Source organism: Capra hircus, chromosome 18 (genome assembly GCF_001704415.2).
Source record: "Capra hircus breed San Clemente chromosome 18, ASM170441v1, whole genome shotgun sequence".
Classification (NCBI taxonomy): domain Eukaryota; kingdom Metazoa; phylum Chordata; class Mammalia; order Artiodactyla; family Bovidae; genus Capra; species Capra hircus.
Genome location: NC_030825.1, coordinates 25,379,482 through 25,406,336, shown reverse-complemented (window position 1 = coordinate 25,406,336; position 26,855 = coordinate 25,379,482). Strand labels below are relative to the sequence as shown.

The 26,855-nt window shown below is 50.8% G+C and overlaps 3 protein-coding genes and 1 long non-coding RNA gene across 6 annotated transcripts in view; 3 read left to right on the top strand and 1 right to left on the bottom strand.

Moving 5' to 3' along the window:
• LOC102188339 lies at window positions 930-2,339 on the top strand. The gene is made up of 3 exons (XR_001296756.2): window positions 930-1,062; window positions 1,688-1,753; window positions 2,115-2,339. It is a non-coding gene; the product is annotated as a metallothionein-1C (long non-coding RNA).
• LOC108637967 (metallothionein-1B) lies at window positions 5,387-7,468 on the top strand. Its single transcript, XM_018062006.1, has 3 exons — window positions 5,387-5,546; window positions 6,238-6,303; window positions 7,236-7,468. The coding sequence occupies exons 1-3, from the start codon at window positions 5,519-5,521 to the stop codon at window positions 7,325-7,327; spliced, it is 186 nt and encodes a 61-aa protein (XP_017917495.1). The 5' UTR covers window positions 5,387-5,518; the 3' UTR covers window positions 7,328-7,468.
• LOC102188618 (metallothionein-1A) lies at window positions 11,112-13,119 on the top strand. Its single transcript, XM_005692001.3, has 3 exons — window positions 11,112-11,406; window positions 12,119-12,184; window positions 12,894-13,119. Exons 1-3 carry the CDS (start codon window positions 11,379-11,381, stop codon window positions 12,983-12,985), a joined length of 186 nt encoding a protein of 61 aa, XP_005692058.1. The 5' UTR covers window positions 11,112-11,378; the 3' UTR covers window positions 12,986-13,119.
• Window positions 19,997-26,855, bottom strand: part of LOC102188887 (liver carboxylesterase) — a 29,962-nt gene continuing 23,103 nt past the window's right edge. For 2 of the 3 annotated variants that reach the window (XM_018062003.1, XM_018062004.1), the window contains exons 11-14: window positions 26,508-26,655; window positions 21,857-21,988; window positions 20,626-20,698; window positions 19,997-20,354 (exon numbers count right to left, since the gene is read on the bottom strand). In XM_018062003.1, coding sequence (XP_017917492.1) covers window positions 20,171-20,354; window positions 20,626-20,698; window positions 21,857-21,988; window positions 26,508-26,655 — 537 coding nt within the window. In that variant the 3' untranslated portion in view covers window positions 19,997-20,170. Of the gene's footprint in view, window positions 20,355-20,625; window positions 20,699-21,422; window positions 21,764-21,856; window positions 21,989-26,507; window positions 26,656-26,855 lie in introns of those variants that run through there. The other variant, XM_018062005.1, reaches the window with a different exon arrangement.

Here is a 26,855-nt window from a genome sequence, read left to right as displayed (position 1 = left end):
TAACATCCCTGTGACTTCCCTTCCCATCAGCCTAATGGGCTCACAAATAATAGTGTTCCTCTTGATTCATTTTGAGGGATGAAAGATTAAAAAAAAAAAAACAGATTAACCAGCTGAGACACACACAAAATGCTGTCAAATAGTAATACTGAAAGGGAAACAATTAAAAAATGATATGTAAGCCTAGGTCTGAATATCAGCTAAAAAAAAAAAAATCCCTCCTCTGGATGCATCCCACTTTCTGAACATCTTTTCTGGAGTGAGGTGGGCTGGCTAGGCTGTATAGATACGCAAAGGACCCAGACAAACGTGCCCATATATCCCTTCAAACTAGAGAGTGGAGGAAGGATGGAAGCTGAGGCCATTTCCATTTATACCCAAAGGAGGCTCCCCAGGCGCAGTGTCCGCCTTGAATTGAGCCAGAAAAATAGGGCCAAAGGCCTTCTGAGCACTGGGGGAGGAAATGTTCGGGTTTTTCCACCGCCTCCTTTCAGCAGGGACGTGAGCACAGGCTGGGGTTGCACACGGGCTCCGGAAAGGACGAACTTGAGAACTTGAGTACAAAGGAACGGGCGGCGAGGGGTATTGGAGGGGGCAGGTTGGGGTGGCGAAGACGGATGCTTGGGTTCTTGGAAGATCCTAAAACAAAGGTGGCATCCTACCTTGGGAAAATTGGGAAGAGGGGGTGCAGAGAAGCTGGGACACCGAGAGCAACTTGGCACACCCTCCCTCCGCTAGTTCTCGTGCCAAAGGGGGCGGTCCGAGCACTGCACACGGACCGAAGTCTTGCTCGCTGAACCTGCGCCCGGCGGGCGCCGCCAGGTGCGCTCAGCCCAGCGGGGCGGAGCGGAGCGGACAGCGTGGACCCACCGAGCGGGGCGGGAGGAGTGCAAGGCCGGGGCGGGGCCTCTGCGCCCGGGCCGCCTCCTCAGGGTATAAACTGAACCGCGCGTTCCTGGATTCCAACACGTCCCCAACCGGCCCAAGTACCTCTTCTTTGCCACTTGCTTTGGACGGCCTCACCTCATCTCCAAATGGACCCCAACTGCTCCTGCTCCACTGGTAAGGGATCCCTGGCTCTGGGACTTCGGATGTCCCCTCCCCAATATCAAGAAGCGTCCCTGGGTTTAGAAGAGGGAGTATTTGGGGTGAGCTTCTGTAGTTAACCCAGCATGTGCTTTCTCCCCAAACTAGCGACTTCATCTTCCGTTAGAGCGTTCCTTTCCTCTTAGTCTTCCCCTTCAGAGGCAAGAGGTCTGAGGCTCAAGGCTGCCCGGTCCCACATCATCCTGGTGTGTTGGGGCCTCTGGGTCGGCTCCAGTGCTCTGTCCAGGCCTCCGTATTGCCTAGGCTGGTTGGGGAGGAGATATTGCCTCTTCTGGGCTCAGACAGAAGGTCCGAGCCATCAGACCTAGGCTTCCTGAATGGGCACTGGAGCCTGGGCTCATCCTTGGGGGTAAATACAAGACAGTGCCCTTTGCACCGAAGGGCAGAGAAGCAGGGTGGTGGGGGGTCGGGGTCGGGGACGGGGGCGGGGGGGTAGGGGGGGCCGGGGGGAGATGAGCCTTCTGTCTGTTCTGTGCTAGACAGGAGCTCCCAGGGCTGGTCCTGCCCCAGGAGGAGGGGGAGGGCCCTGCTGGTGGCTCCTCTTCCCCCTGCTCACCGCTGGCTTTTCCCTTCCTGGCAGGCAGCTCCTGCAACTGCGCTGGTTCCTGCACCTGCAAGGCCTGCAGATGTCCCTCCTGCAAGAAGAGTGAGTGCGGGGCCTCCTCTGGGAACCCAGAGAGGGGGTGGGTGGGGAGTGCTGTAGCTAGGGGGAGGGAGGGAACCCAGAGTGGGTTCTGAGTGCATGGTTCTGAGGGGCTGGCCCTCTTGCTGCTGGGCACCCACCTGTCACTGCTGCTTCTAGCTTTCTGCCCTGTCCTGGGCTTAGATGGAGCCAGGCAGCCATTTCCTAGTAGAACTCATGCCAAAGGTCCTCCAAGCTGTCTTAGGGCATGCTTTTCTGCACTCAGGGTTCTCTGGGTCTCAGGGTTTTGCCGCAGGGTTGCTGTTTGGCAGAGAGGTGCCTGGGAAATGCATCGCTGACACCTGCTTTCCCCATCTCTCCACAGGCTGCTGCTCCTGCTGCCCTGTGGGCTGTGCCAAGTGTGCCCAGGGCTGCATCTGCAAAGGGGCCTCGGACAAGTGCAGCTGTTGTGCCTGATGTGGGGTAGAGCCTGCTCCCAGGTGTCAGTGGAGGAACGTGGGCCAACCTGCCTTTTTATACAACTCTGACTTGATCTCTACATTCCCTTTCTTAGGAAATATGTAAATGGTAATAAAGGTTGTTGACACTATTCTGATTCAGTTTTCTTTTCTGTGCATTTGGAATAAGGGCTTTTGTGCTATCCAGGGCTGGTGTAGGAGACTGGATGAGAACTATAGAGACATGGCTACTAGAACAAAGCGTTAGGCCCCAATAAATTGAGTGTGCTGAGCAGATTCAGGGTCCCCTCCATGCTCATGTCAAGGGTTGGTGTCTTCATTTTCCATCCTCTGATTGCCTTGAATAACTTCAGTTCCACATAGATTTTAGGCTTGATAGACTCTAAAGAAGTTGGACTCACACCCCTAGTTACCTAAATCCCTACCTGGGACTCTCAAACTCCCTGCACTGAAAGACTAGTGTGAATTTTCTGGCTGTGGTTTCTATTTTCTATCTTCACAAACCTAAATGTTGGCAAAATAAAATTAAGTGAATTACTAATAAAAATTTACAAGGATACACAATGCAAAGTTCAATTATTGATTCAACAAATTTGAATAAATACATGGGGAACAGTAATACAAGAAAAATTTAAAAAGTAAAACCCACATGTTTGTTCACCCAATACTAACACAATATTGTAAATCAACTATAGTTCAGTTTAAAAAAGAAACTACACATTTGTTCCATCAGAGGTGTATGCTGAACACTGAAAACACTGGTGCCCCACTGTGTGGACCAGCTATACCTGGAGTAGCCCCTCCCCACTTCCCCACAGGGACCATCCATCTCACCTGGCCCAGTGCCAGGACACCTGCTACCCTTGAGAGCTCCCTGCGTTGAGTTGGCTCTAAGCCATTGGAAGTTCCTTTAGGTCAGGCTGAACTCTGCTTTCAAAATCCAGCCCTTGGCTACTTGAAACCAGCAAAGTGGCTAGGAATTAGGAGGTAATGCCCAGCCGTTTCCCAGCAAGAGGGAGTATACCTGGAACCTGGTTCCTGACGAAGGGCTTCATGTCTGCCTGCGCATGGTCTGCATAGCACCACATTCTGCAGGTACGAAACTGTAGCCGTATTTGGAAGGAGGGAGGTGCTGAGTGACTTGCAAACGACGGTCATGGCTAGTCCCCTCCGGACAACATTTGGAGTGGTTTGCTATTTGATAAAGAGAAAGACAAGTCACATGGTCCAAGTGTCAGGACCACACTCACCCACAGGTATCCTGTGTGAAGAGGGGATTTCTAGACCCAGTGTGCTGGTTCATTTAAGCAGTGGCACTTCCTGCCACATATCCTGTATGAAAGTGACGTCGCTGTCGTATCCGACTCTTAGTGACCCCATGGACTGCAGCCTACCAGGCTCCTCTGTCCATGGGATTTTCCAGGCAAGAGTACTAGAGTGGGTTGCCACTTCCTTCTCGAGGGGATCTTCCCGATCCAGCATCGAACCTGGGTCTCCTGCATTGCAGACAGACACTTTACTGTCTGAGCCACCAGGGAAGCCCCCTATCCTGAATGAGTCTCTCAAATCCTCTAAGTCTCCATTTCCTATTAAAAGGAGGTTGTATCTCTACATGGTATTAAGTGAGAGTGGCCTAGCTCCTCACTGCTGCTGCTGCTGCTAAGTCGCTTCAGTCGTGTCCGACCCTGTGCCACCCCATAGATGGCAGCCCACCAGACTCCCCTGTCCCTGGGATTCTCCAGGCAAGAACACTGGAGTGGGTTGCCATTTCCTTCTCCAATGCATAGAAGGGAAAAGTGAAAGTGAAGTTGCTCAGTCGTGTTCGACTCCTAGCGACCCCATGGACTGCAGCCTACCAGGCTCCTCTGTCCACGAGATTTGCCAGGCAAGAGTACTGGAGTGGGTTGCCATTGCCTTTTCCGTAGCTCCTCACTAGGTCTTAATAAACAGTGTCTATTATGATCCTTCAGTTAACAGTGACTTTATTGGGACAGAATCTTGTTGAATCCTAACAAGCTCTCTGGGAAAGGTGGGAGGTTAAAGTCTGATTGGAAATGTACTAATCCACTGCCAGCGGGAGTGTGGATGCCCTGCGACAGCCCCCCTTGGGTGTGACGCTGCCATACCATTTGGACAACCACAAATTCAATGCCCACCCTCATATCACCTGATCTACACTGAACCCATCACAGAGTGAACTTGCAGAGGATGGAGGGATGTGCCAATTGCCGAGAGTTTGAGCGACCTGCCCAAGGGCACACAGGTCACAGTCAAGAGGTCTGAATCTATACTACAGCTGTCTCACCTACTTGCCAAAGGTGAATAATTATGAGGTCGTATTATGCTGAGCCCTGCCTCTCATTATTCAGAGCTGGCAGGCTCCTTAAAGACAGGCTTGTTGTTCTAATGGCAGAAGGGATGGGAGACTGAAGTCCAAGAGGTCACGGCTATGATCTTCCCTTCCTTGGGGTTGTTATGCTTCCGGAACCTCCATCCTGGAATGGGGTGGACTGGCTAGGTTCAGGAAAACCCCTGAAAAGTTTAGGGCAAGAGCACCTGGAAAAACGTGCCCATCCATCCATTCAGCCGTGGAGAGCAAAAGGAAGGATGGGAGGCAGAGGCCTGAGTGAGTTGATCCTGGGGCTGTTAGAGAGAAAAGAGAAACGCTGCCTAGAGCCCTTCGCGGGGACCAGGACAGGGAACGGTGGGGCAAGAGGGAATCGGGGCCTTGGTGGTGAAGGTCACATCCACCACGGGGCTCTGCACACGAGGCTCTGAACACGACACACAGCTCCAGCCATGCCTGGGACGTGAGCCCGAGACTCGGGTTGCACACTGGCTCCGGGAAGTGGTGAACGCGAAGAGATAGCGCGGGGGTCGGGGGCGGGGAAGACGGCGAAAACACACAGGCTGGGTTCCCGGAAAAAGCCGGGAGCGGGGAGGCTGCCGCCCTCGGGAAAATTGGGAGGGGGCGGGCAGGGAGGCTAGGACACCGTGTATCTCCCGGCAAACTGTCCCTCCCCGCGGGCCGGGGCCAAAGGCGGCGCTCCGTGTGCACAGCGGCCCCAAGGGCACCGGGGGACTCTTGCGCTCGGCTCGCGTGGGGCTCACCGCCCGGCCCCGGGAGCTGTGGGCGGCGCGGGCGCGGAGCCTCGGGGCGGGTGCAGGCGGGGCGGGCCCTGTGCGCCCGGGCCGTCTCCTCCGGTTACAAACCCAGCGAGCGGGCTCCTCGACTCGACACGCCTCTCACCGCATCGGGTGTCTCTTCTTTGCCGCGTGCTTTTGCCCTCTGGTCTCAGCTCGGCTCCAAATGGACCCCAACTGCTCCTGCCCCACTAGTAGGCGACCCCTGGCTCTGGGCCTAGGGTACACCCTTCCCAGGCACTAGACAGAGGTTCCGTGGGGTTAGACGACGGAGGATTTTGAATTTGAGCTAAAGTGGACGCCCAGGGTTCACCCAGAAGTGCTTTCTGCCTAGCCAGGATCGAGAGAGCATTTTTTTTTCTTTTTTTTACCCCCCTAGTCAAGCGGCTTGTGGGATCTTAGTTCCTCCACCAGGGATTGAACACGGGGCCCTGAGCAGTGAGAGCACGGGAATCCTAAGGACTGGACTCACAGGGAATTCCCAGACTCTAATTTTGAATGGAGAGTACTGAGGCTCAGGACTGTCCTTGTTGTCCTCACCCAGGGGGTCAGGGAACAGCTAGACTGGGACCCAGTGCTGGACGGAGACCTTGGAGCTGCCGGGCCTTGATGGCAGGAGGGGACATAGTGCCTCTTGGGGTTCAGGACATAGACCTGGCCCCCAGCCCCAGTCAACCTGGGCTGGGTCTGGAGCCTGGGGCCTTCCCTGGGAAGGGGATCTACTTTCCTGGGACCAGAAGAGAGAAGCTGCGGCTTCTCCATCTGCCTGAGTGGCGGGGAGCTCTCCCAGGGCTGGTCCTGACCCAGGAGGAGGGGGAGGGCCCTACTGACGGCTGCGTGGCTCCTCCTCCCCCTGCTCACCGCTAGCCTTTTCCTTCCTGGCAGGCGGCTCCTGCAGCTGCGCTGGCTCCTGCACCTGCAAGGCCTGCAGATGCCCCTCCTGCAAGAAGAGTGAGTGCGGGGCCTCCTCTGGGACCCTGGGGTCTGGGCTGAGTCTGAGGAGGGACCCAGAGCTCAGCAGGGAGCAGGACTGACCAGACTTCCCTACATCACCCCCACCCCCCTGCACCAGCACTGAAACAGAATCTGAGCTGAGCCAGAGAGATGATTCTGTTCCAACTTCTCATTCTACAATGGCTAAAAAAGTTTGAGAGAGGTCAGCGAATGGGGTCAAGGATGGAAACTAGACCTAGAACCCAGGTCTCTTGTCTCTGATGTCACCTTGTGAACCCTCCAGTGTCCTGGGCACTTTAGATTCTTGAACTTGGTGACCAGGTGCAGAGTCTCTGTGGGCGTGCAGCCCTTTGCTGTACAGGCAGCCCAGTCCTTCCCTGACCCCTGGTGAACAGCTGTGGCAGCAGTTTGCCCCTCTCTGAACTTGACCACTTTCCTTACTTCACTGTATGTTTCTGAGGGGTGTGTGCATGCTTACTTCACTGTATATTCGCTTCAGTCATGTCTCTTTGTGACCCTAATGGGCTATAGCCTTCCAGCTCCTCTGTCCATGGGATTCTCCAGTCAAGGATACCGGAGTGGGTTGCCATGGCCTCCTCCAGGGGATCTTCCCAACCCAGGGATCGAGTCCACATCTCTTCCATCTCCTGCGTTGGCAGGAGGGTTCTTTACCACTAGTGCCACCTGGGAAGCCCTTTGAGGAGTGGCAGCCGCCCTTTCACTGCCCCTAAAGGCCCCACCACAGTCTCTAGGCTTTCTGCCCTGTCCTGAACTCAGAGCAATTTTCAGAGTGTCAGAGATGAATTTCTTAGGATAGAGCATACTTTCCTAAGGTCAGGGTCCTCAGGGCCTGGGGCCAGCTTGTGCCAGGCCTGCTGTTGGGAAGGGTGGTTTCACGTAATGTTGTCTCTCACTCTCACTCCCCCCAGGCTGCTGCTCCTGCTGCCCCATGGGCTGTGCCAAGTGTGCCCAGGGCTGCATCTGCAAAGGGGCCTCGGACAAGTGCAGCTGCTGTGCCTGATGTCGCGGAGACCGTGCCCCAGGTGTCCACAGAGCAACCAGGACAAACTTGCATTTGACAATTGTTTCTCACTACCTTAATGCGATACAACATTCCTTTTTCTATAAAATATGTGAATTGTAATAAATCTTGTTGACTCTATTCTGGCTTCTGTTTTTGTTTGCGTGTCTTGAGTGGAAATGCAGAGGCTTGGGTTCTGGACCTAACCAGTTGCCCCTAAGACACTGAGTACCTTAAACAGGTCAGGTTACCTCTCTGAGCTTTGGCTTCTCAGGTAAAAGGGGACACATCCTCCAAGTGACATAAAGGCATTGGGCACATACAGGTCCTCACTGCCCTCATTATTTTAAGTGTTGATGATGGGAAAACTCCTCAATTTCTCATTTTCATTCTCTGGGCTTCCCCTACCAAAGTTCAGGCCTCAGTGTTATTAGGTTTGTAGGTTTCGAAAGTACTCAGACCAGGTGAAATCCGAATTCTAATTGTTTTACTTCTACATAGGGCTTGCTTCTAAAACACTGCTGAAGGACCAGTTTTTATTTTCTAATGCTAAAGATTTAAACTTTGGTAAATATACTAAAAAAAATTTTAGAGGTCATAGTGGGGGAAAAAAAAACATTTTTAGATTCAATACAGAGAATTTCATCAATCTATGAAGAACCAATAAGAACATTTAAGTTTTAAATGCTACACATATGTTCATCGAAGCCGTGGATAAGCCCTCCTGGGAACACTTCACCAATGCCCCGCTGTGTGGGCCATGCACACCTGAAGCAGCTCTTGCCCCCGCATACCCGCAGGGAACATCAGCCTTGGCTGGCCCAGGGTCACTGACAGGACAGCCACCCCCGCTGCCAGCTTCCTGTGGTGAGCTGGCTTAGAATCTTTGGGAGTTCTTCCCTAGGGCAGGCCGAGATCTGTCCCTGTCTCAAAATCCAGCCCTTGGCTACATGAAAGCAGCAAAGCGACTGAAAGTGGAAGGAGTCACCGCCCAGCTGTTTCCCAGGAAGAGGACGTGTACCTGAGAACTGGGTCCAGGTGAAGGGCTTCATGTCCACAGGGTGATAGCTATGGCCCAGTTTGGCGGTCGAGGTGGTGTTCATTAGGCTGGAATGAGGAGCCCAGTGACTTGTTATTTATATCAAAGCTCACTGCCCCTGGCCATTTGCGGAGGGAATTGCCATTATTATTATTATTTTTAACACAGAAATCTTTTAATAGTAAAAGGACACTTCATGTAAGTTGTGTGCGTGCATGTGTGCTCAGGGGGCCCAGTTGGGTCTGACTCTTTGCAATCCCATGAACTGTTTCCCCCCAGGCTCTTTGGTCCATGGAATTTTCCAGGCAAGAATACTGGAGTAGGTTTCCCCTTCCTACTGAGGGTATTGCTATTTGTTGTACATCAAAAAAAAAAAAAAAAAAAAAACAAAAAAACAAACCCATAAAACAAGTCACTTGGCCTAGAAGTCAGAACCACACTTGCCCACAGATTTCCTTTGTGAAGAGGGGATGGGTTTTGGTGTGAGGCATCCTGGTTCACAACTACCTAGCCACTGTCTGACTTGGGCGTGTATTTGATATTGCCTGAGCCTCCACTTTCACATGTGTATAAGGGAGATTACATCTCAATGGCAGGGACATAAATGGGATAGTGGTGATTCCTAGATATGGCTTTAAGAAGTGGCCATCATAAAATCACTTTATCCACGAAATTTTGTGGATATGTGGATAATCCATTGAGGCCCCAACAAACTCCTAGAAAATGGCTCATGGATTTGGGAGGATTCCCCAGGACTGAGGCTGGGAATGGGTTGGAACCTTGCTGACTGAGTGCCGGGGGAGTGGGGATGCCCTCCAATGACACCGACAGGATAAGATGCTACACAGCGTCAGGACAGACTCGGAAGACTTTCCCACCCTTCATGTCATCTGATCTGCACAGGAACCAGTGCCAGAATACATGTGCAGGGGCTGGGGTCATTGTACCATCTTCCAGAGAGGTTAAGCAACCTGCCCAAGGACACACAGTCAGAAGTCAGAAGACTGAACCTGTACTCCAGCCGTCTCACCTCCTGGCCCCACACTGCTGGTTACGATGCCCCTGGAGGCCGAATCCTGCCTCTCCGGCTGCAGAGCTGCAAGGGTCCCCAGAGATGGTCCAGTTATGGTCCTGGCTGGAGAGATGGGAGACTGAGGACCAGAGAGTCACAGAGCTATGCAGAGCGTTCTGACTGCCAGCTCAGTGCTTCCCACTGCTCCTTCCATGCCAGGAGTTCCGTGCCCTCACCCGCTATGAGGTGTCATGGTGCCTGGTAGGGGGTGAGGGCAAGGGGGCTGCAATCAGCCTGCATGAGCGCCAGTCCCGCCTGTGTCACATCCACAGGACACAACCTCTTTGTGCTTCAGTCTCATCTGCTTTAAAAGGCAAAAGAATAGTGTCTGGCTCTTAGGATTAAAGAACTGAATATTTGCAAAGAAACTGGAATGAGACCTGGCACACAGTCAGTAATATAGTAATATTAGCTGTTATGATTATCAGTCGAAGCATAGGATACATTTCTCTACACCCAGACCAATAAGTTGGAGCTGGTGTGCTAGCTGAGGGTTCTCTCTTTTTCTCATCAAACATTGGGAGCAGATGACTAGTTCCCCTAAGAGGGTTATGCCCCTCTCCCAACAAAAAGGGGCTGGCGCTAGCGATATTAAGCCATCAGCAAGACAATCCGAGTTCTCCTAACAAAATACTGAAGGATTCTGCCATTGCTGCTGTTACCTGAACCAAGATTTTACTTAACGTTTTATATACATATAAATTTGTTTACATGAAAAGCAAACTCTTTAAGGCTATGAATATGAAGATCAATTTACTTCTAGACACTGATGGTAGCCACTAAGACATATACACATTCCTTTCATGCCACTTCAGCACCCATGCTTGAGCTAAGGCAGTAAAGAAGTGCTGAACACATAGCTCTGGGCCACAGGGAAGCTTCATCACTGCCTCTTTTCCTTAAGAAGAGACAGGAATAGCATTTGGGGCACATCCCAGCACTGTGACCTTGGGTTAGTAGCATCCTTGTACTGGATGTACTTTTTGCCTTTGGGAAACAGGCTCCCAAGTAGTATTTCCCTTGAGCTGTTAGAATTCAAAGAGGAAAAGTGATGAAACAAGGCTTGGCACAGACTCCCTGGTATGTAATTCTGAGGACTATTCAAAGGGAAATACCCACTGTCTTACTTCGTTATTGAGTGCCAGCTCTGCCTATCACTTACAAGGATGCTTTTCCTAGGGGGCATCCTATGACTAGGGAACCTCCATCCTGGAGCCAGGTCGACTGGCTAGGCAGTGGATTCCCTGGCCCATTCATCTATTCAGTCGTGGAGAATGTAAGGAAGGCTGGGCGACAGAAGGCTGAGTTCGCTGCTGGGCTGTTACAGGAGAAACTAGAGACTCTGTTCAAAGTCCAGGGTGGGGGCTGTGGGAGGAAATATTAGGGAAGCGGGGTTCGGGGGATAGGTGGTGAAGCTCACATCCATCACGGGTCTCTGCACACGACACAGGGGCTCCAGCCAAGCCTGGGATGTGAGCACGAGGCTCGGGTTGCGCATGAGCTCTGGGAAAGGGTGAAAGCAAAGACAAGAGTTGCGGGGGCAGGGAAGACTGCGAGGACTCAGGGACTGGGTTCCCGTAAACACCGATGACTGCCCACATTGTGGAAAGCTGGGAAGGGGCGGGCAGGAATCCTGGAGCGCTACTTGTCACTCGGGACAAAGTCCCTCCGCGTTGGGGGCGAGTAGGGGGACGGAGGCGTTTCGGTGCGCACGGAGCCCAGCCGCGTTCCGGGAATCTTGCGCTCGGCCGCGCGTGGTGCTCACCGCCCGACTCGGGCGCAGCGGGCAGCTCGGGTGCAGGCGGGGGCAGACCCTCTGCGCCCGGCCCGCCTCCTGTGGGTATAATAGCGCTCGGCTCCTGGGCTCCAACACGCCTCCCACCGGACCAGTGGATCTGCTTGCCACTTGTTCTGGACCTCGGACCTCGCTTTTCCTCCAAATGGACCCGAACTGCTCCTGCCCCACTGGTAAGGGTCCCCTGGCGTTGAGCCCTAGGATGCGCGCTTCCAAGCGTAGGACAGAAGGTCCCGGCAGCTAGAGAAGGGAGGATGTGGAGTTTGTGCTCAAGGGGACTCCTGTCATTGAACCAATGGTTTTTCCTAGTCAGGATTATGAGACCGTTTATCTCCCTTTGCCACCCCGCTGCCTTTTTTTGTTGTTTGGTTTTTAGTTTGTCGTCTTGCACGGTGTGCTGGATCTTAGTTCCCCGACCAGGGATGGTACCCGTGCCTCCCTGTAGGGGCAGCAGGGAGGCTTAACCACCGGGGAAATCCCCGCTTCTTGTTGAATTGAATGTACTGAGGTTCCAGCTCATCCTTGTCCTCACCCACCTGGTCACGGGACAGCTCGACCAGGACCCAGCGCTGCGAGGAGGCCTTGGAGCTGCCGGGCCTTGATGGGAGGTGGGGACATGATGCCTCTTGGGCTCCAGGACATAGACCTGGCCCCCACCCCCGTCACCCTGGGCTGGGTCTAGAGCCTGGGCCTTCCCTGGGGAGTGAATCAGGAGGGGACCTACTTTCCTGGGACTAGAAGAGAGGAGCTGGGGCTTCTCTATCCGCCTGAGTGGACTGGCAGCTCCAGCACTGGTCCTGACTCAGGAAGATGGGGAGGGCCCTGCTGACGGCTGCGTGGCTCCTCCTCCCCCCTGCTCACCTCTGGCCTTTCCCTTCCTGGCAGGTGGCTCCTGCAGCTGCGCTGGCTCCTGCACCTGCAAGGCCTGCAGATGCCCCTCCTGCAAGAAGAGTGAGTGCGGGCCCTCCTCTGGGAACTTGGGGTCTGGGCTGAGGAGGGACCCAGAGCTCAGCAGGCAGGAGCAGGACACTGACCACACTTCCCTACATGTCCTGTGCCCACCCCCACCCCCAGCACTGAAACAGATTGAGACCCATACAAGCCATACGGATTGTTCAGTCCCAACCAACCTCTCATTCTCGAAAGGTAAACTGGTAAACCGAGCCCATAGAAGTCACATAATAGTGTCAAGAATGGATCGGGGACTAGAATCTCCTTTCTCTGATGCCACTTTGTGAACCCTCCAGAGTCCTGAGTACTTCATACTGAGCTTGGTGACTTTGTATAGCTTCTCTGAACCATGTCCTTTGCTGCAGATGCAGCCCAGAGCATTCCTGGTCTTCCTGGGACCAGCTCTGTAACTAGTCTGCCTCCTCTCTGACCCTGAAGACTTTCTCACTTCATTGGATGCTTCTGGGGGTGGCCTTCCCTTGGTCCCAAGGCCCTGTCACTGTCTCTCCAAGGACCTCTGACTATTCTGTACTCACATGGGGCGAGCAACCTTTTCCTTTTGTCACAGAGCAAATTTCTTAAGACAGCTCTCTATCCTGAAGTCAGAGTCCTCTAGGCCTGGAGGAAGAGACTGTGGCAGGTCTGCTGTTGGGAAAGGTGTTTTCGTGTAATATTATTTCTGACTTTCACTCTCTCCTTTCTTCCCCAGGCTGCTGCTCCTGCTGCCCTGTGGGCTGTGCCAAGTGTGCCCAGGGCTGTGTCTGCAAAGGGGCCTCGGACAAGTGCAGCTGCTGCGCCTGATGTCGGGGAGAGCCTGCCCTAGTTGTCAACAGAGCAACCATGACAAATTTATATATTTTTTCATACAACCTGACCTGGTGCTAAATTTCCTTTCTCTATGAGACATGTGATTTCTAGTAAAGTTGTTGACTTTATTCTGGCTCTGTCTTCCTTTGTTTATCTTGGACAAAGAGACTTTATGCCTACGAGGACTGGGGTTGAGGGTGGGGAATGGACCAGAAGTGCAGAGATCTGGGCTCCGGACCAAATATTAGCCCCCTGAGGGTCTTAGCAGGCCAGGCTACCTCTCAGAGCTTCGGTTTCTCAGTTCAAAAGGAAAACGTTGTCCATATGACACAATGACATCGGGCAGATACTGGTTCCCCTCTATTCTCATTGTGAGAATTGATGGCTCAGAAACTTCAGTTTTTATTAAATTCTGTGGGGATTTGTTACAACCTCAGTCCTCGGTGATGTGAATCTTCAAAAGTACTCACAGGGGATGCTATTTAATGCTCCTCTTGTTTGATTTCCATGTTTTAGCTTGCTTCTAAAACACTAAAATGACCTGTTTTTATTTTCTACCACACTTTTATTTTGAAAAATAAAAATGAATTACTAAAAAATTGTTAAAATCTACAGTATGTAAAACCTACTTTGGATTCAACACATAATAAGCAACATTAATATATGAAGATGATAACTTTTAAAAGTTTGTGATTTTTGTATGTTCATTGAAGATGTTCATGAGCCCTAGAAACACTTTACAAATGCCCCACTGTGTGAGCAAACACACCTAAGATGCTGGGCTTGGCATCCCCAGAGGGATTATCAGTCTTGGCTTGGCCAGTTCCAGTGACAAGACAGCTGTTTTTCCTGAGAGCTCCCTGTGCTGACCTGGCTCTGAATCTTTAAAAATTCCTCCCTAAGTCAGGCTGAAATCCACCCTTCCTTGAAATTTAGCCCTTTGCTACTGGAAACCCACAAACTAACTTAAATTTAGAGGGAATTTCCCATCTTTTCCCCAGCAAAAGCAAGTGTACCTGATACTTGGTACCAGATAGAGGACTTCATGTCTTCCTCGGCATGTGATGGCTATTCTGCAGTTTGAAGGGCCCCGTGGTGTTTATCAGGGAGCAGTGTGTGCTGCCATGCGTGTGTGCTAAGTCACTTCAGTCCTGTCCTACTCTGCCATCCGATGGACTAGCCTGCCAGGCTCCCATGTGCTGAGTGAATGGTAATCCATTCCAGGTGTCCCACCCCCTGGCGGTCGCTGGAGGGAATTACTATTTGATGTTCAAGAGAAAGGGGAGTCTTGTGATTCAGAACTCAGGATGTAGATTGCCTACATGTGCCCAGTGTGAAGAGCCAGCCCGTGCTGAGTGCATGGGTATGGGGGTGGTCAGGCATCCTTGCTAACAGTCACTTTGCCACTTCCTGACAGAGGCAAGTTATTGATACTCTGGGATTCCATTTCCTCCTTCCTATAAAAAAGATAAAAGGACTTCCCTGGTGGTTCAGGGGTAAAGAATCCACCTGCCAATCCAGAAGACACAGGTTGGATCATTGATCCGGGAAGATCCCACATGCCACGGAGCATCTAAGCCTCCTGACTAGCTGTGTGCCACAACTGACGAGCCTGCGCACTAGAGCCTGTGCTCCCCAACGAGGAGCCACCGCAATAAGAAGTCCACGACTGCAACTAGAGAAAGCCCGAGCACAGAAAGGAAGACCCAGCACAGCCAAATGTAAATGAATAATCAGTTTAAAAGATGCTATTTCAATGTGGGGGAATAAGTGAGACAGTGGCTTGGTTCCAAGCACAGGCTTCACGAATGGTGTCCATTATGATCTCTATATCCACAATGACATTCATCCAGTTCCCAACAAGCGCCTGGAGAAAGGCTCATTGGTTTGCAACCATGCTCAGGGTGAGGCCACAGGCGGATAGGAACCTTGCTCATCCAGTGCCCATGGCCCTGTGCATGTCCTGCAGTAAGCCCCACAGTCACTGTACCACCATTTGAGCAAATTCAGTGAACCTGCAAGGTCTGGAGTGACTGCTAGTTACGAAGAGGTAAAAGAACTTGCCTAAAGTCACACAGTCCACAGTCAGAAGACTGAACCTAAACTACTGTCTCACCTCCTGGCCTGGCCATGCTGTGTTGATGATGATGCCACTGGATGCTGACCCTGCCTCTCCTCATTCAGAGCTGCAACGGTGCTCAGAGACGGTCCAGTTGTGCTCCTGGCTGGAGAGATGGGAGGATGAAGCCAGAGAGCTCACCGAGTATGTAGAGGGTTCTTACTGCTACCTCAGGGCTTCCCCCCAGGTGCTCAGTGTCCTCACCTGTCCTGGGATGGCATGGTGCCTGGTGCAGGGGGAGGAGAGGAGGCTACAGTAAGCCTGCAAGAGGGTCAGTCCAACCTGTGTCACTTGGTGTCATGTAACCGCTCTGGGCCTCAGTCTCCTCTGCTCTAAAGGGCAAAATAATAGTGTCTGGCTCTCAGGATGAAAGAACGTAATACATAGGTAGACTGTCAAAATATGGTTGGCACTTAGTGATTATCTATAATATCAGCTATTTATTTATTATGATTAGTAGTAGTATAAGAGCCATTTTTCTCCTTCCAGAGAATCAAGCAAGGACAGGAGGCTTAGCTCTGGGTTCTGTGTCGTCCTCATCAACCCTGGAGCATGTGACCAGTTCCCCTGAGAGGGTTACCCTCCATTCAGCAAAAGAGGTATTGACCCTAGAGATAGAAGCCCATGAACAAGGCAGTCTGGGTCCTCCTAACAGATACAGAAGGAGCCTGCCCTTTCTGCTGTCACCTGCCTCAGGGTTTCCTTACCATTTTCTTTTCAATGATTCATATTTTCTTGGGTATATCATATAACATGGAGTTAAATGAAAATTTCATTATATGAAAAATGACCACTACTGAAAAGGAGAGTAAGGCCATAGCCAGAAAATCATATATACATTCCCACACGCTGGGAAAATCATATATACATTCCTTTCCTTTCTCATGTATCACTCCCAGGATTGAGCCTTTCCCAGTGAGAGGTGCTGAACACAGTTCTGGCTCAAAGGGAGGCTTTCTCACTGACTTTCTCTTTTGATTGGGAAGTGACACAAAACCAGAAGGGAATAACTCCCCAGCACTGTGAGCCTGCCTGAGCAGCCTCCTTGTAGAGTGTGCAGTTCTGCCTTTGAGAAAGGCAGTTGTAACTAGTATTTCCCTCAGGGTTCCTGTGAGAATTCAAAGAGCAAAAGTAATTAACAAGGCTTGGCGCAGTCTCCAAGGTGTGTAATTACCAGGAAATTGTCAGCAATACTGACAGGGTAATACCCACTGGTCTTTCCTACTGAATGCCAGGTCTGCCTATCTCCGGGGCGGCGGGCGTGCAGGGGACATCCTATGATTAGGGAACCTCCATCCTGGAGTGCAGAGGCCCCGTTACAGTTGAGGGAAGCCGCTGGAAAACTGAGGCAAAGGGGCGCCTGGAGAAACGCGCTATTGTCTCTTCAGGAAAGGAAAACGGCTAAGGAACTGTGGGTCGCCGGGCTGTTACAGGAGACGTTACAGGGAAACTGCAGCCAAGAGACCGTGGTGGGGCCCGAGGCAGGCCAGGCCCGGGGACCCCGGGGAAGGGGAAATGGTGGCGAGGGTCACCTCCACCTTGGGTCTGGGGCACCACTCCCCGGCCTCTGCCAAGCGGGACACCAGCCAGCGGGAGGCGGGGGTGGCTCACTGGCTCCAGGCAAGGGCGACCCGAGGCCGGCGGCGCGGGGATCTGTGGCGGGGAAGCCTCGAGGACACAGGAGCCCTGTTCCTAGAAGCGCGGAAACACGTGGCTGCCTACGTGGCGAACACGGGGACGGGCGGCCGGGGCGAATGGGACCCCGCTTACCGCTGGGCACAGGGCCCTGGGCTCCAGCCGGCACCCAAGGGGAGCCGCGCGCTCGGCCCGGGCGCCGCGGGCGGGGCGGGCGCAGGGGGCGGGGCCTCTGCGCGCGGGCCCCTCCCCTCCGAAGGCGGGACAGGACTGGGCTCCAAGGCCTCCCACCGGACCAGTGGGCTGCTTCACAACTGCTTTGGACCTTGGACCTCGCCTTTCCTCCTGATGGACAGCAAGTGCTCCTGCCCCACTGGTGAGGGACCCCTGGATTTGAGCCCTACTGATGCCTGCTTCCCAGGCACAGGACGGAGGGTGTCTAGGGTTGCAGAAGCGAGTATGTGGAGTTTGATCACAGAGGGACCGCTGTCACTTACTGGTCTAGGAATGTCTTCCCAGCCGGGTTCCTGAGAATATTTCAGGCGCCCTTGGCCTCTATTCTAAATCTGAGGGCATGGAGGCACCACACTGTCCTTCTTCATCTCACCCAGGGGGTCAGGGGACAGCAAGACCAGGACTCAGTTCCACGAGAAAGGCTTGAAACTACCAGGCTTTGATGGCCAGAGGGGACATGGTGCCTCTTGGCGTTTAGGACATAGACTTGGCCCCAAGCCCCGGTCAACCTGGGCTGGGTCTGGGGCCTCGGATCTTTCCTGGGAAGGGGATCTTCTTTCCTGGGACCCGAAGAGGGGAGCTTGGGCTTCTCCATCTGCCTGAATGGAGGGGAGCTCTCCTTGGGCTGGTCCTGACCCAGGAGGAGGGGCAGGGCCCTGCTGATGGATGTGGTGGCCATTGTGGTCACCTCTCATATCTTCAGCTTCTCAGCTCAAAATGAAAGCATCGTCCAGATGATTAGGGCATCAGACAATGGCAGGATTCACTCTATTGGTGTTAAGGGTATAGTTTGCAGAGAACATTTTCCATTCCTCGTTTTCCTTCTCTGGGAATCCCTGCAAACTCAGTTTTGGTGAGAGCCTGGAAAACTACTTGGAGGGGATGAAATCTAGTACACCTCTTGCTTGACATCTACACAGGGCTGGCTTCTAAAACACCATGGGGAAAAAAATCAATTTTTTTTTTTTTTACACCTCAATTTTAAACTTTGGTCAATAAAAGATTTCTAAAAAACTTTTTGAAACAAAATATATCAAACCCATTTTCCCTTCAACAGATACATTGACCTAAATATGTGAAGAACAAATTACTAGCATTAGAAATGTTTATAAGCTGCACGTATATTCACTGAAGGTGTGCAGCTGTTCTGGATACCCTTCACCAAAGCCCCATTGTGTGGCCCACACGTGCCTGGTGGGGCTCTCCTCCCCTCCTCCTAACTGGGAACATTGGTTTTGGCTTTCCCAGTGCTGCTGACAGGACCCCTGACAGGTCCTTGCAGTGGCCTGACTCTGAATCTTTGCAAATTCCTCCCTAGGTCAGGCTGAAAGCTGCCCTTCCCTCAAAGGTAGAGGAAATCCACACACTGACTTGAATCTGAAGGGAGTTTTCTAGCCATTGTCAGGGAAGGGTGAGTGTACCTGAGACTTGGTTCCAAAGGAAGGATTTCATGTTTTCCTCTGCTTGCTGTTGTTTATTCAGCAGTAGGAGAGCCTGGTGGTGTTTACTAAGGAGCAGGGTGTGCTAAGTGAATGCAATCGATTCCAGGTGTTCTGCCTCCTGGTGTCTGCTGGAGGGAATTGCTATTTGATGTTCAATCCAAGAGAAAGGGATTCTGCAGTGGCTGAGTGGTAAAGAACCTGCCTGTCAATGCAGGAGACATGTGTTCAGTCCCTGGGTTGGGAAGCTCCCCTGGAGAATGAAATGGCAACCCACTCCAGTAGTCTTGCCTGGAGAATCCCATGGACAGAGAAGCCTGACCGTTTACAGTCCATGAAGTTGAAAAGAGTCGGACATGACTTAGTGACCTAAGAATAATAACAAGTACTACCTGTTACCACCGTTTCTCATGGGTCCCTTATCGGGGTCCAGGGAGAAGGGCCTGCAATGAGTGTGAACTCCCCTATGGGCCCGTGCTCCTGAGGACTGTATACTCCCATACTCGCCCACCGTCGGCCTTTAGCAGTTGATTCACATTTTAGACTCGTTCTACTCACACGGCAGTGACTCCATCTTCCACCTGTTGGCAGTCAGCCAGCATTTGCCTCCCATCTCTCCTCCACAGAGCCCATCTTCCCTGAGACTTTAGGATGATTTTTTGCCTTGCAGCCGCTCTGAAACAGTCAGAAAAGGTCACGACTTTAAGGATAATATAATTTTTGTGTATTAAGGTGGGAGTGGCATTTCTTAGAGATTTCTACATCCCGGGAGAAGCCAGAAGTCACCCCAGGCATTCTGAGAGACCGTTTTCAGGTGACACTTCAGGGACTCACTCCAAAGTGGTCACTGCTTGGCCCTGATGTGGTCCAGGCCGCAGAGAGGGTTGATATGAGTTGCTGGAAGAGATGGCCCCAGGGAGGGGCCTGGAAGGATAACACGTAAGTTGGAGAAAGCAGTGTAGACCTGCAGGAGGGCCAGTGAGGGCCAGGCAGCCATGCCACATGTCGCCATGCCCCGTCCCCCTCTTTCCCACTCCAGGACATCCTCAGTCTGTGTCGCCTCCATCTCTACAGGCAGCTCCGCATGGAGGAGGGGGACACGGCACTCTGGTCCCCCACATCCTCTCACTGGAGTTGTGGGTGGCCCAGCGGCATGGAGCAATGCAGTGGCCCCTCAGCACCTCCCAGGGCCCAGCCCGCTCCACTCTGCATGCCCAGAGGTCAAGCCAGAACGTCCAGAGCTCCTTCCTGCCAATGGTGCCCACTGTCTTCATCCTTCTTTCACTGAGGAGGATGATATACCCCAGCCCAAGTACTCTTGCCTGGAAAATCCCATGGATGGAGGAGCCCATAGGCTGCAGTCCATGGGGTCACTAAGAGTTGGACACGATTTCACTTTCACTTTCACTTTTCTCTTTCATGCATTGGAGAAGGAAATGGCAACCCACTCCAGTATTCTTGCCCAGAGAATCCCAGGGACAGCGGAGCCTGGTGGGCTGCCGTCTATGGGGTCGCACAGAGTCGGACACGACTGAAGCAACTTAGCAGCAGCAGCAGCAGCAAGACAAAGACATTGACTTGGTTTCCAAAAGAACATTTATTTCCAAACTGAGGCCACAGAAACAGAAACTCCCCCTCCCTGACCTCTGCCACTCCCACTGGATATTTCTCAGCCTCCACAATAAGACGCTTCTTTGGCACATAAACACTTCTAGAGAAGCCTCCATCTGGGGGCCCAGTTGAGCCTCCCGTTCACAGCTCAACATGTGTTAAGTGTGGTGCCTTCTTTGCCGCCTCCCCGGACAGTAGCTCATTCCAGAAAGCCACTTCCTTGTTTTTCAGCTTCTCGGCTCCCCGAGTGTTGACACCAATCTGAACGTACCCTTCTCTATGATCATATACCGGCCAATGGGGAAGCCCCTCCCCATTGGGGTTCCTGAAACAGAATCAAATAGAAATTCACCTAAGCAACAGAGTGGTCCCAACAACATTCTGAGATGGTCAGCAATCCCATGGCTTCATTTTTGCCAAAGGCTCATATGCCTCCAGAGACAGGAGGCTGACATGTCTTGGGCAGCCGGTCCATCACAGGGAGCTCTCATGTCAGAGGTCACATGGTGGGGTGTTTGACCATCACACTTTGGAAGCTCCCCCAACCCTGTCCCTTGTCCCTTGCAAACCCTGCTCCATCTCTGCTAGCAGCTCACCCATTCCGAGCAAAGTTAGCCCAGTATTTCATCACCATCTTGCTGAGATTGATCTCCTCTTCTGATGCACCATCTGTGAGGAGGAGTCAAAGCCATTGCTACTCAAAGTGTGGTTCGTGGGCAACAGCAGCCCTTGAGAACTTGTTAGAATTTCAGAAATGGGGCCCTTACTCCAGACCTACTAGATCAAAACCTGCATTGTAAGAAGATCTCGAGTTATTCAAGCACACTTTAAGCTTGATTGTCACCTACTGACACCAAACTCAGTGCAAGTCACTCAGTCGTTCGGACTCTTTGTGACCCCCATGGACTGTACCCCACCAGGCTCTTCTGTCCTTGGAATTTTCCAGGCAAGAATACTGGTGGGGGTTGCCGTTCCCTTCTCCAGGGGATCTTCCCAACCCAGGGATCGAACCCTGGTCTTCCGTGTTCCAGGATTCTTTACCATCTGAGCCACCAGGTTCAGTGAAGGCCTGCAGTCGATCCATAAGCTGACTGCCTTGTCTTCTGTGCCTACCCGACTGCCCTTCCCACTTCAGTGTTTCAGGGACACACCCCAGGGTTGATGCTAGACTAACCCCACCTCCCAGGATGCTCTCCTTAGGGTCTTTTCTTAGTTTCCTTCACCCACACACATTTTCACAGAATTTGAAAAATAACCAAGCTGCAAGATCCCAAATAATCATCCATCACATCCGGAGGCACAGCCCTGGGGTGTGTCACACACAAGCTGTCTATAACTGCTGATGGTGAAGACATTAAAGGCCTTCAGGACATTTGTGAGAGGTATTCTTTAAAATATTACACTTTAAATATATTTAATTTAAAAAGATATGAGCCTTAAATGGATGGTTACATATACAGACACATTAGTCCTTGTTCAAGGTTAACAGCAGTCCTAACCTTGCTATCATTCACAATCTCATATGCTCTTATGAGTGTGGAGTGAGTGGTGGCCTTCTACCCCTGAGCAGGGCCTTGCAGGTGACCCACCTCCCATCTTGCTGATGCCCAGGTCTAGATTCTTAGAGCGACCATGGGTGAAGACCCAAGGATATGCATTCTCCATCAGGTACATTAGAGCAAAAAAAAGGTTGGGAGTCTTTGTCCTTCAATGCTGTTTTGGTGAAAGTAAGACCTAGAGAGAAGGAGGAACTGTCCAAGGTTACCAAATCAAAACTTGAACCCCAATCTTCTAACTCCAAGCTTATAGTCATCAAAGGGCCATCACCTTTCAGAAATGGAGCCCCGAAGACAGAGAAGAGCTCATCCCCGTGGTCTCCTATCACCGTCTTTGGTTTCAGCTCTGCTAAGAAGCTTGGGCGATAATGAAACTCATACATGTAGGTTGGGGCTCCAGCATCTGTAAGACATGGATTCATACACAGTTCATTTCAGCAGATGCATACCTGCATGGTATCGAGGTCTCGAGAGGGCATGAGCAATCAGGAAATTGGGGGCACACCTGGTCCTGAGTGAACAGCAACGATAGTATTAGCAGCTGCCCACTGTGAGAACCAACTGCGTACCAGACGCTGTGTGTCCCTGCAGGAAGCTCCTGGTTATTAGCACAGTAGAGAAAGAGCTTGGGAAAAATTCTCTGACTTAAGGGTGTATTAGCGGCGGAGGTAGAACTAGATGGAGCCAGGTGTTTATTGAATGAATGAATAAATGTTGAAACTCTGAGGAAATTGATTCAAAATAACTATCATTATAGAGGCATTGGGTCAATACATGTAAACGTCTTTGCCTACCCATGCATTGACACACTAGAACATCTAGATACATACAGTTCATGTACACAGAAACACCACTGCATTTCACCGATATGTGTGTGCTAAGGTGTTTCAGGCTTGTCTGAGTCTTTGCCACTCTATGGACTATAGCCCGCCAGGCTTCTCTGTCCATGGGATTTTCTAGGCAATAATACTGCAGTGGGTTGCCATGCCCTTCTCCAGGGGATCTTCCCAACCCAGGGATCGAACAAGCATCTCTAGGTCTCTTGATTCTTTTCCCCTAGTGCCACCTGGGAAGCCCACATTTCTTTGAGAGCGGGTTACTTTTCATTCCTGTGGAGAATACGGGCAGCACAACAGGTGCCTTCGATTCTGCCTGTTTTTGAGTGTTTCCAGTGTTTTTCTCACCTACTAAGAGTGGAGCAAATTCAAGGAAATTCAAGTTGCTAGCCTGAAAGTGCAGATACTGAAACACAAACTTATGCAGAAGAGGACAATTTACTGCCTGTGTCCCAGGAAACCTCAATCCAGCATTCCTTTTTGTCCGTCCTCTCACAAGTCTTGCTTCCTGCATGGCCCAGGGAGTGTGCTGAAATGGCAAAAAGGCTGAGGAAGGGGACAGTCCCTCTCTCCTGGCCTCTCTCCTTGCCTCCCCTCTCCCCTCTCTCCACTCCCTCTCGAAGCCCCAAGAAGGTGTTACTTATTCTGCTGATGCTTCAGCAGAGATGCCCATCTTGCTCCTTCAGGGCTAACTCGTGGGCCCCCACCTGGGGAGCTCTGTGCTTTGCACTGATCGTTATGCCACAGCCAGTGACTGTAATGGGGAAGGGTCAGGCCCCAAGGCAGACTGGTGCGGAATATCATAACTTCTCCCTGCTTTTTGACACTCTCACATTTGGAAAATGCAGAAAAAGGAGAATGAACAAAACGACCACTTATGATCGCACCGCTCTGAGAAACCTCTGCTAACATTTTAGCACTGATGTATAAAAAATAAGGGTATTATTGGATATGTAGTTTTGTAATGACTATAATAACTTCTTTATATTATTAAATATTTGTCCACTCCATGGTGTAACAATATACACCACCCTGACAGGAGGATGTAGAATACTTTAGTTGCCTCCTTTTTCCACCCCATCATGTCACCCTTAGTTTAGCAAGAGGTGTTGTTTGGAAGAAACAATCCTCCCATGGTTCCATAATCCACGTGCTAAACAGGTGCTTCAGGGTCAAGCAGAAATTGTTGTATCGACAGTGTTTACTCTTGCTTCTGCCACTCTGAAGTGTTAGAATCAGGGAACATCCCTGATTAACCTGTTCCAGTGGTTAATACTCTGCACGTCGCCTGCAGGGGGCGCGGGTTCAATCCCTGCTCAGGGAACCATATTGCATATTGTGGGCAAAAAAGAGAAAGAAACTCAGAGCCCAGCCACACAAGAAAGGCCTAGTGTGAGTGACAGAACTCAATTATGACAACCTCCTTTCCCTTCCTCCTATTGTTTGTGTTTTTTCACTGTTTCACCTTAAACGATTGAGATTTATTTTTTAAAAAATTCCCAGAATCACAACATAATCTTCACAGAAATGTAGAACAGAGATTTCAATAATAACACTTAGGAGCTACAGGAGAAGTAGGAGGTGGGAGAAAGCTAGTCATAAAAAATATGTGAACTGAAACAAAGCGATGCTCTCCTTTTTTTGGTGAGGAAGGACTGATATAAAATTGGCAGCATTATTTTTATTCTTTTCATCTGACTATCCCAAGTGAGATAATTAAGAAATTTGCACTCCCACACACTGGAAAGCAATTTCACAAAATGTATCAAGAACATTAGAATGCTCCAACAGCCCAGATTAAGTTTTACTTCCAAATACAACCCCAAGAAAATGATTGAGACTTGGCTAAAGATATGTGCGCATGAGGCTGAGTATGATGCTGTGTGTAGCATTAAAATGAGCAGCCTGGCTAAATATCCACTAGGACAGGGACACTAAAGGAAATGTAATCCTTCATGCCATGTAATAATTGAGATTTTTCATGAAACAGTACTTACAGTGAGGAAATGACTACAATACAGTGTTCCATGAACAACATAACAATTAATTTTAAAATTATACATAAGATATGGAAAGATTCATAAAAGAAAATATGTCAAAATGTATAGCTGATACTTTAGGTGAAGGAATTATGAGCGATGTATAGTTGCATCTTCATATGTTCCCTTATTTTCAAAAATTTCTACAATGGTCAGATTAATTCATATTCAGAAAATGCTTTTTTTTCTTTTAGAGTAACACGTTTTTTAATCAAAACGAGAATTGAGAGAACTACAATTATGATAATCTTCTTTCCCTTCCTCTTATTGTGGTTTGTTTTTTTTTCACTGTTTCACCTTAAACTATTGAGATTTATTTAAAAAAAAATTCCCAGAATCACAACATAATCTTCACAGAAATGTAGGACAGAGATTTCAATAATAACACTTAGGAGCTACAAGAGAAGTATAAGGTGGTTTATCACTTCCTGATAAACTCCAAGAAGTGCTGGCAATAAGACCCTGAATTCAAAGTCACGGCATGTCATGTACATATGTGACTGAGTCTCCCTGCTCTCCATCTGAAACAATCACAGGATGGGTAACTGGGTACACTATAATATAAAATGAAAAGTGTAAAAAAAAGAAAGAAAAACAAAGTCATGAGAAGTCAGATAAAAGAAAGCTCAAGCCTAGCATGGCTGGGAGCGGCACGGATGCAGACGCGATACTACAAATCCGACACACGGCAAGAGGCAAGACCAAGTACATGAAGGATTTGACTCTGGGAAGCCCCTGGCTGGTCATCAGGACCTTAGGAAGGAGGCAGTGGTAGCTAGCACCTCCAAATTACTGAATGCTTGGGGATGGAATATGTCAGCTGTAGCTACATTTTATTTGCTTATAAAGTCTCCAGGTTTAAACCCTCCTAGCATGGTTATGCAGAGAAGTCTGGACCAAAGTGCCATCTCCTGGCTTGCAGACTAGGTGAGTGAGGACTCCAGGAAAGAAAGGGTCCTGTGAGGAACTCAAAAGGTACCCAAAAGGATCACCTCTTCTCCAGGTGGGCTCATCCATCCCTGACCTCACACCCCACACACAGACTCGGGTCAATGTTGGAAGGTCCTGTGGCAGACACGGCACACACTGGCATAAACTGAACTTGGCCACAGACACTGACATTTACCAGACCACCTGCTCCTACTCGTCCGGTGCTCAGGCCTTTGACTTTCTTGGTCCCAGACAACACTCCTTTTTTATGGCTGCAGCCCATAGCATGCGGGATATAAGTTCCGTGATCAAAGCTCGACCCCTGCCCTCTGCTTCGGAAGCACAGAGTCTTAACCACAGATCATCAGTGAAGTCCCCCAGACAACACTCCTGATCCTATGCTTGGCCTCACGCCATCCCCGGCTCCACTGGCTAACAAACTAGTTGGCAGCTAGCTCTGACCTTGGAAGGCGTCTAAGACAAAACCTCCAGTATGTGCCCTGTGGCCCCACAGACTACTGTAATTCAGGGGAGGGGCCCCTGGGCAGAGGCTGTCGGTGCTTCCCCATGTTCTCTGCATCCCGGCACACTGACCTCAGGTCTGCCTCCCATATCTGCAGCTCTTTGCCTGAGGTCTTTGGTAGCCAGAGACCACTCTGCCCATGTGTACAGATGGGCAAAGCACCAGGGAATTAACTGCCCTTGGGGACAGCCTTCAACCGATGACTCATGGAATTTGGAGGATAAAGAGCCCAGCTCTCTTGCCACTGACTGGGGAAAACCCTGAGCCGCGTCTTCTGCTGGTTCCCCAGCTCCAGGTGTCCAGGGCGGACACTCGCTTGGCAGCACAGGGTAGACTGACTTCCTTCTCCATCCCTGTCACTTCTCCACTCCTCTACCAGGGTTACCTGGGGTCACCCCCAGATACACTGCCTGCAGTTAGATCCTTTCTCAGAGTCTGCTTCTGGTGGAAACCAACATAGGACAGTGCCCTGGATGCAGTCAGTTTTGGATGAGCCTCAGCAGTTCCCACCGGTGTGCTTGCGCCGAGGTCCGGGCAGGAGTCAGCAACGGTGGCGTGGTGGGGACCTCCTCCTGCTCAGTGTGCGGGACTCACCTCTGTGGTGACGGGCCACGTTCACAGACGGAACACCGAACATCACATCTCCTATCAAGTCCAGGAACAGGCCTTTCTTTTTGACAGGGTCGTCTGTCCCTCCTAAATACTTGTCCGTGGCCACTGGAGCCAGTTGCTCAGGAATGTTCTGAAACAGATCGAGTGAAAGTGACCACTGTTAAAATTAAATACAAAATGGAGGCCAGACTTATCAATTATCTGTGCAGACAAAACCACTGAAGCCATGGAAACCAACTGTAGCTTTTCATACACATGAGCAAACAATGTTGTTATTTTTTGTAAAACCCTCTGACAATCACAAAGTAAACTTAAGTCATCTCCCTAAAA

Excerpts from the sequence above, each read along its gene's own strand:
- LOC102188618 (XM_005692001.3), top strand. The coding sequence starts at position 11,379 with ATGGACCCGAACTGCTCCTGCCCCACTG. Across the intron at positions 11,407-12,118 it reads GAACTGCTCCTGCCCCACTG|GTGGCTCCTGCAGCTGCGCT; the intron begins GTAAGGGTCCCC and ends CCTTCCTGGCAG. Across the intron at positions 12,185-12,893 it reads ATGCCCCTCCTGCAAGAAGA|GCTGCTGCTCCTGCTGCCCT; the intron begins GTGAGTGCGGGC and ends TTTCTTCCCCAG.
- LOC108637967 (XM_018062006.1), top strand. The coding sequence starts at position 5,519 with ATGGACCCCAACTGCTCCTGCCCCACTA. Across the intron at positions 5,547-6,237 it reads CAACTGCTCCTGCCCCACTA|GCGGCTCCTGCAGCTGCGCT; the intron begins GTAGGCGACCCC and ends CCTTCCTGGCAG. Across the intron at positions 6,304-7,235 it reads ATGCCCCTCCTGCAAGAAGA|GCTGCTGCTCCTGCTGCCCC; the intron begins GTGAGTGCGGGG and ends CACTCCCCCCAG.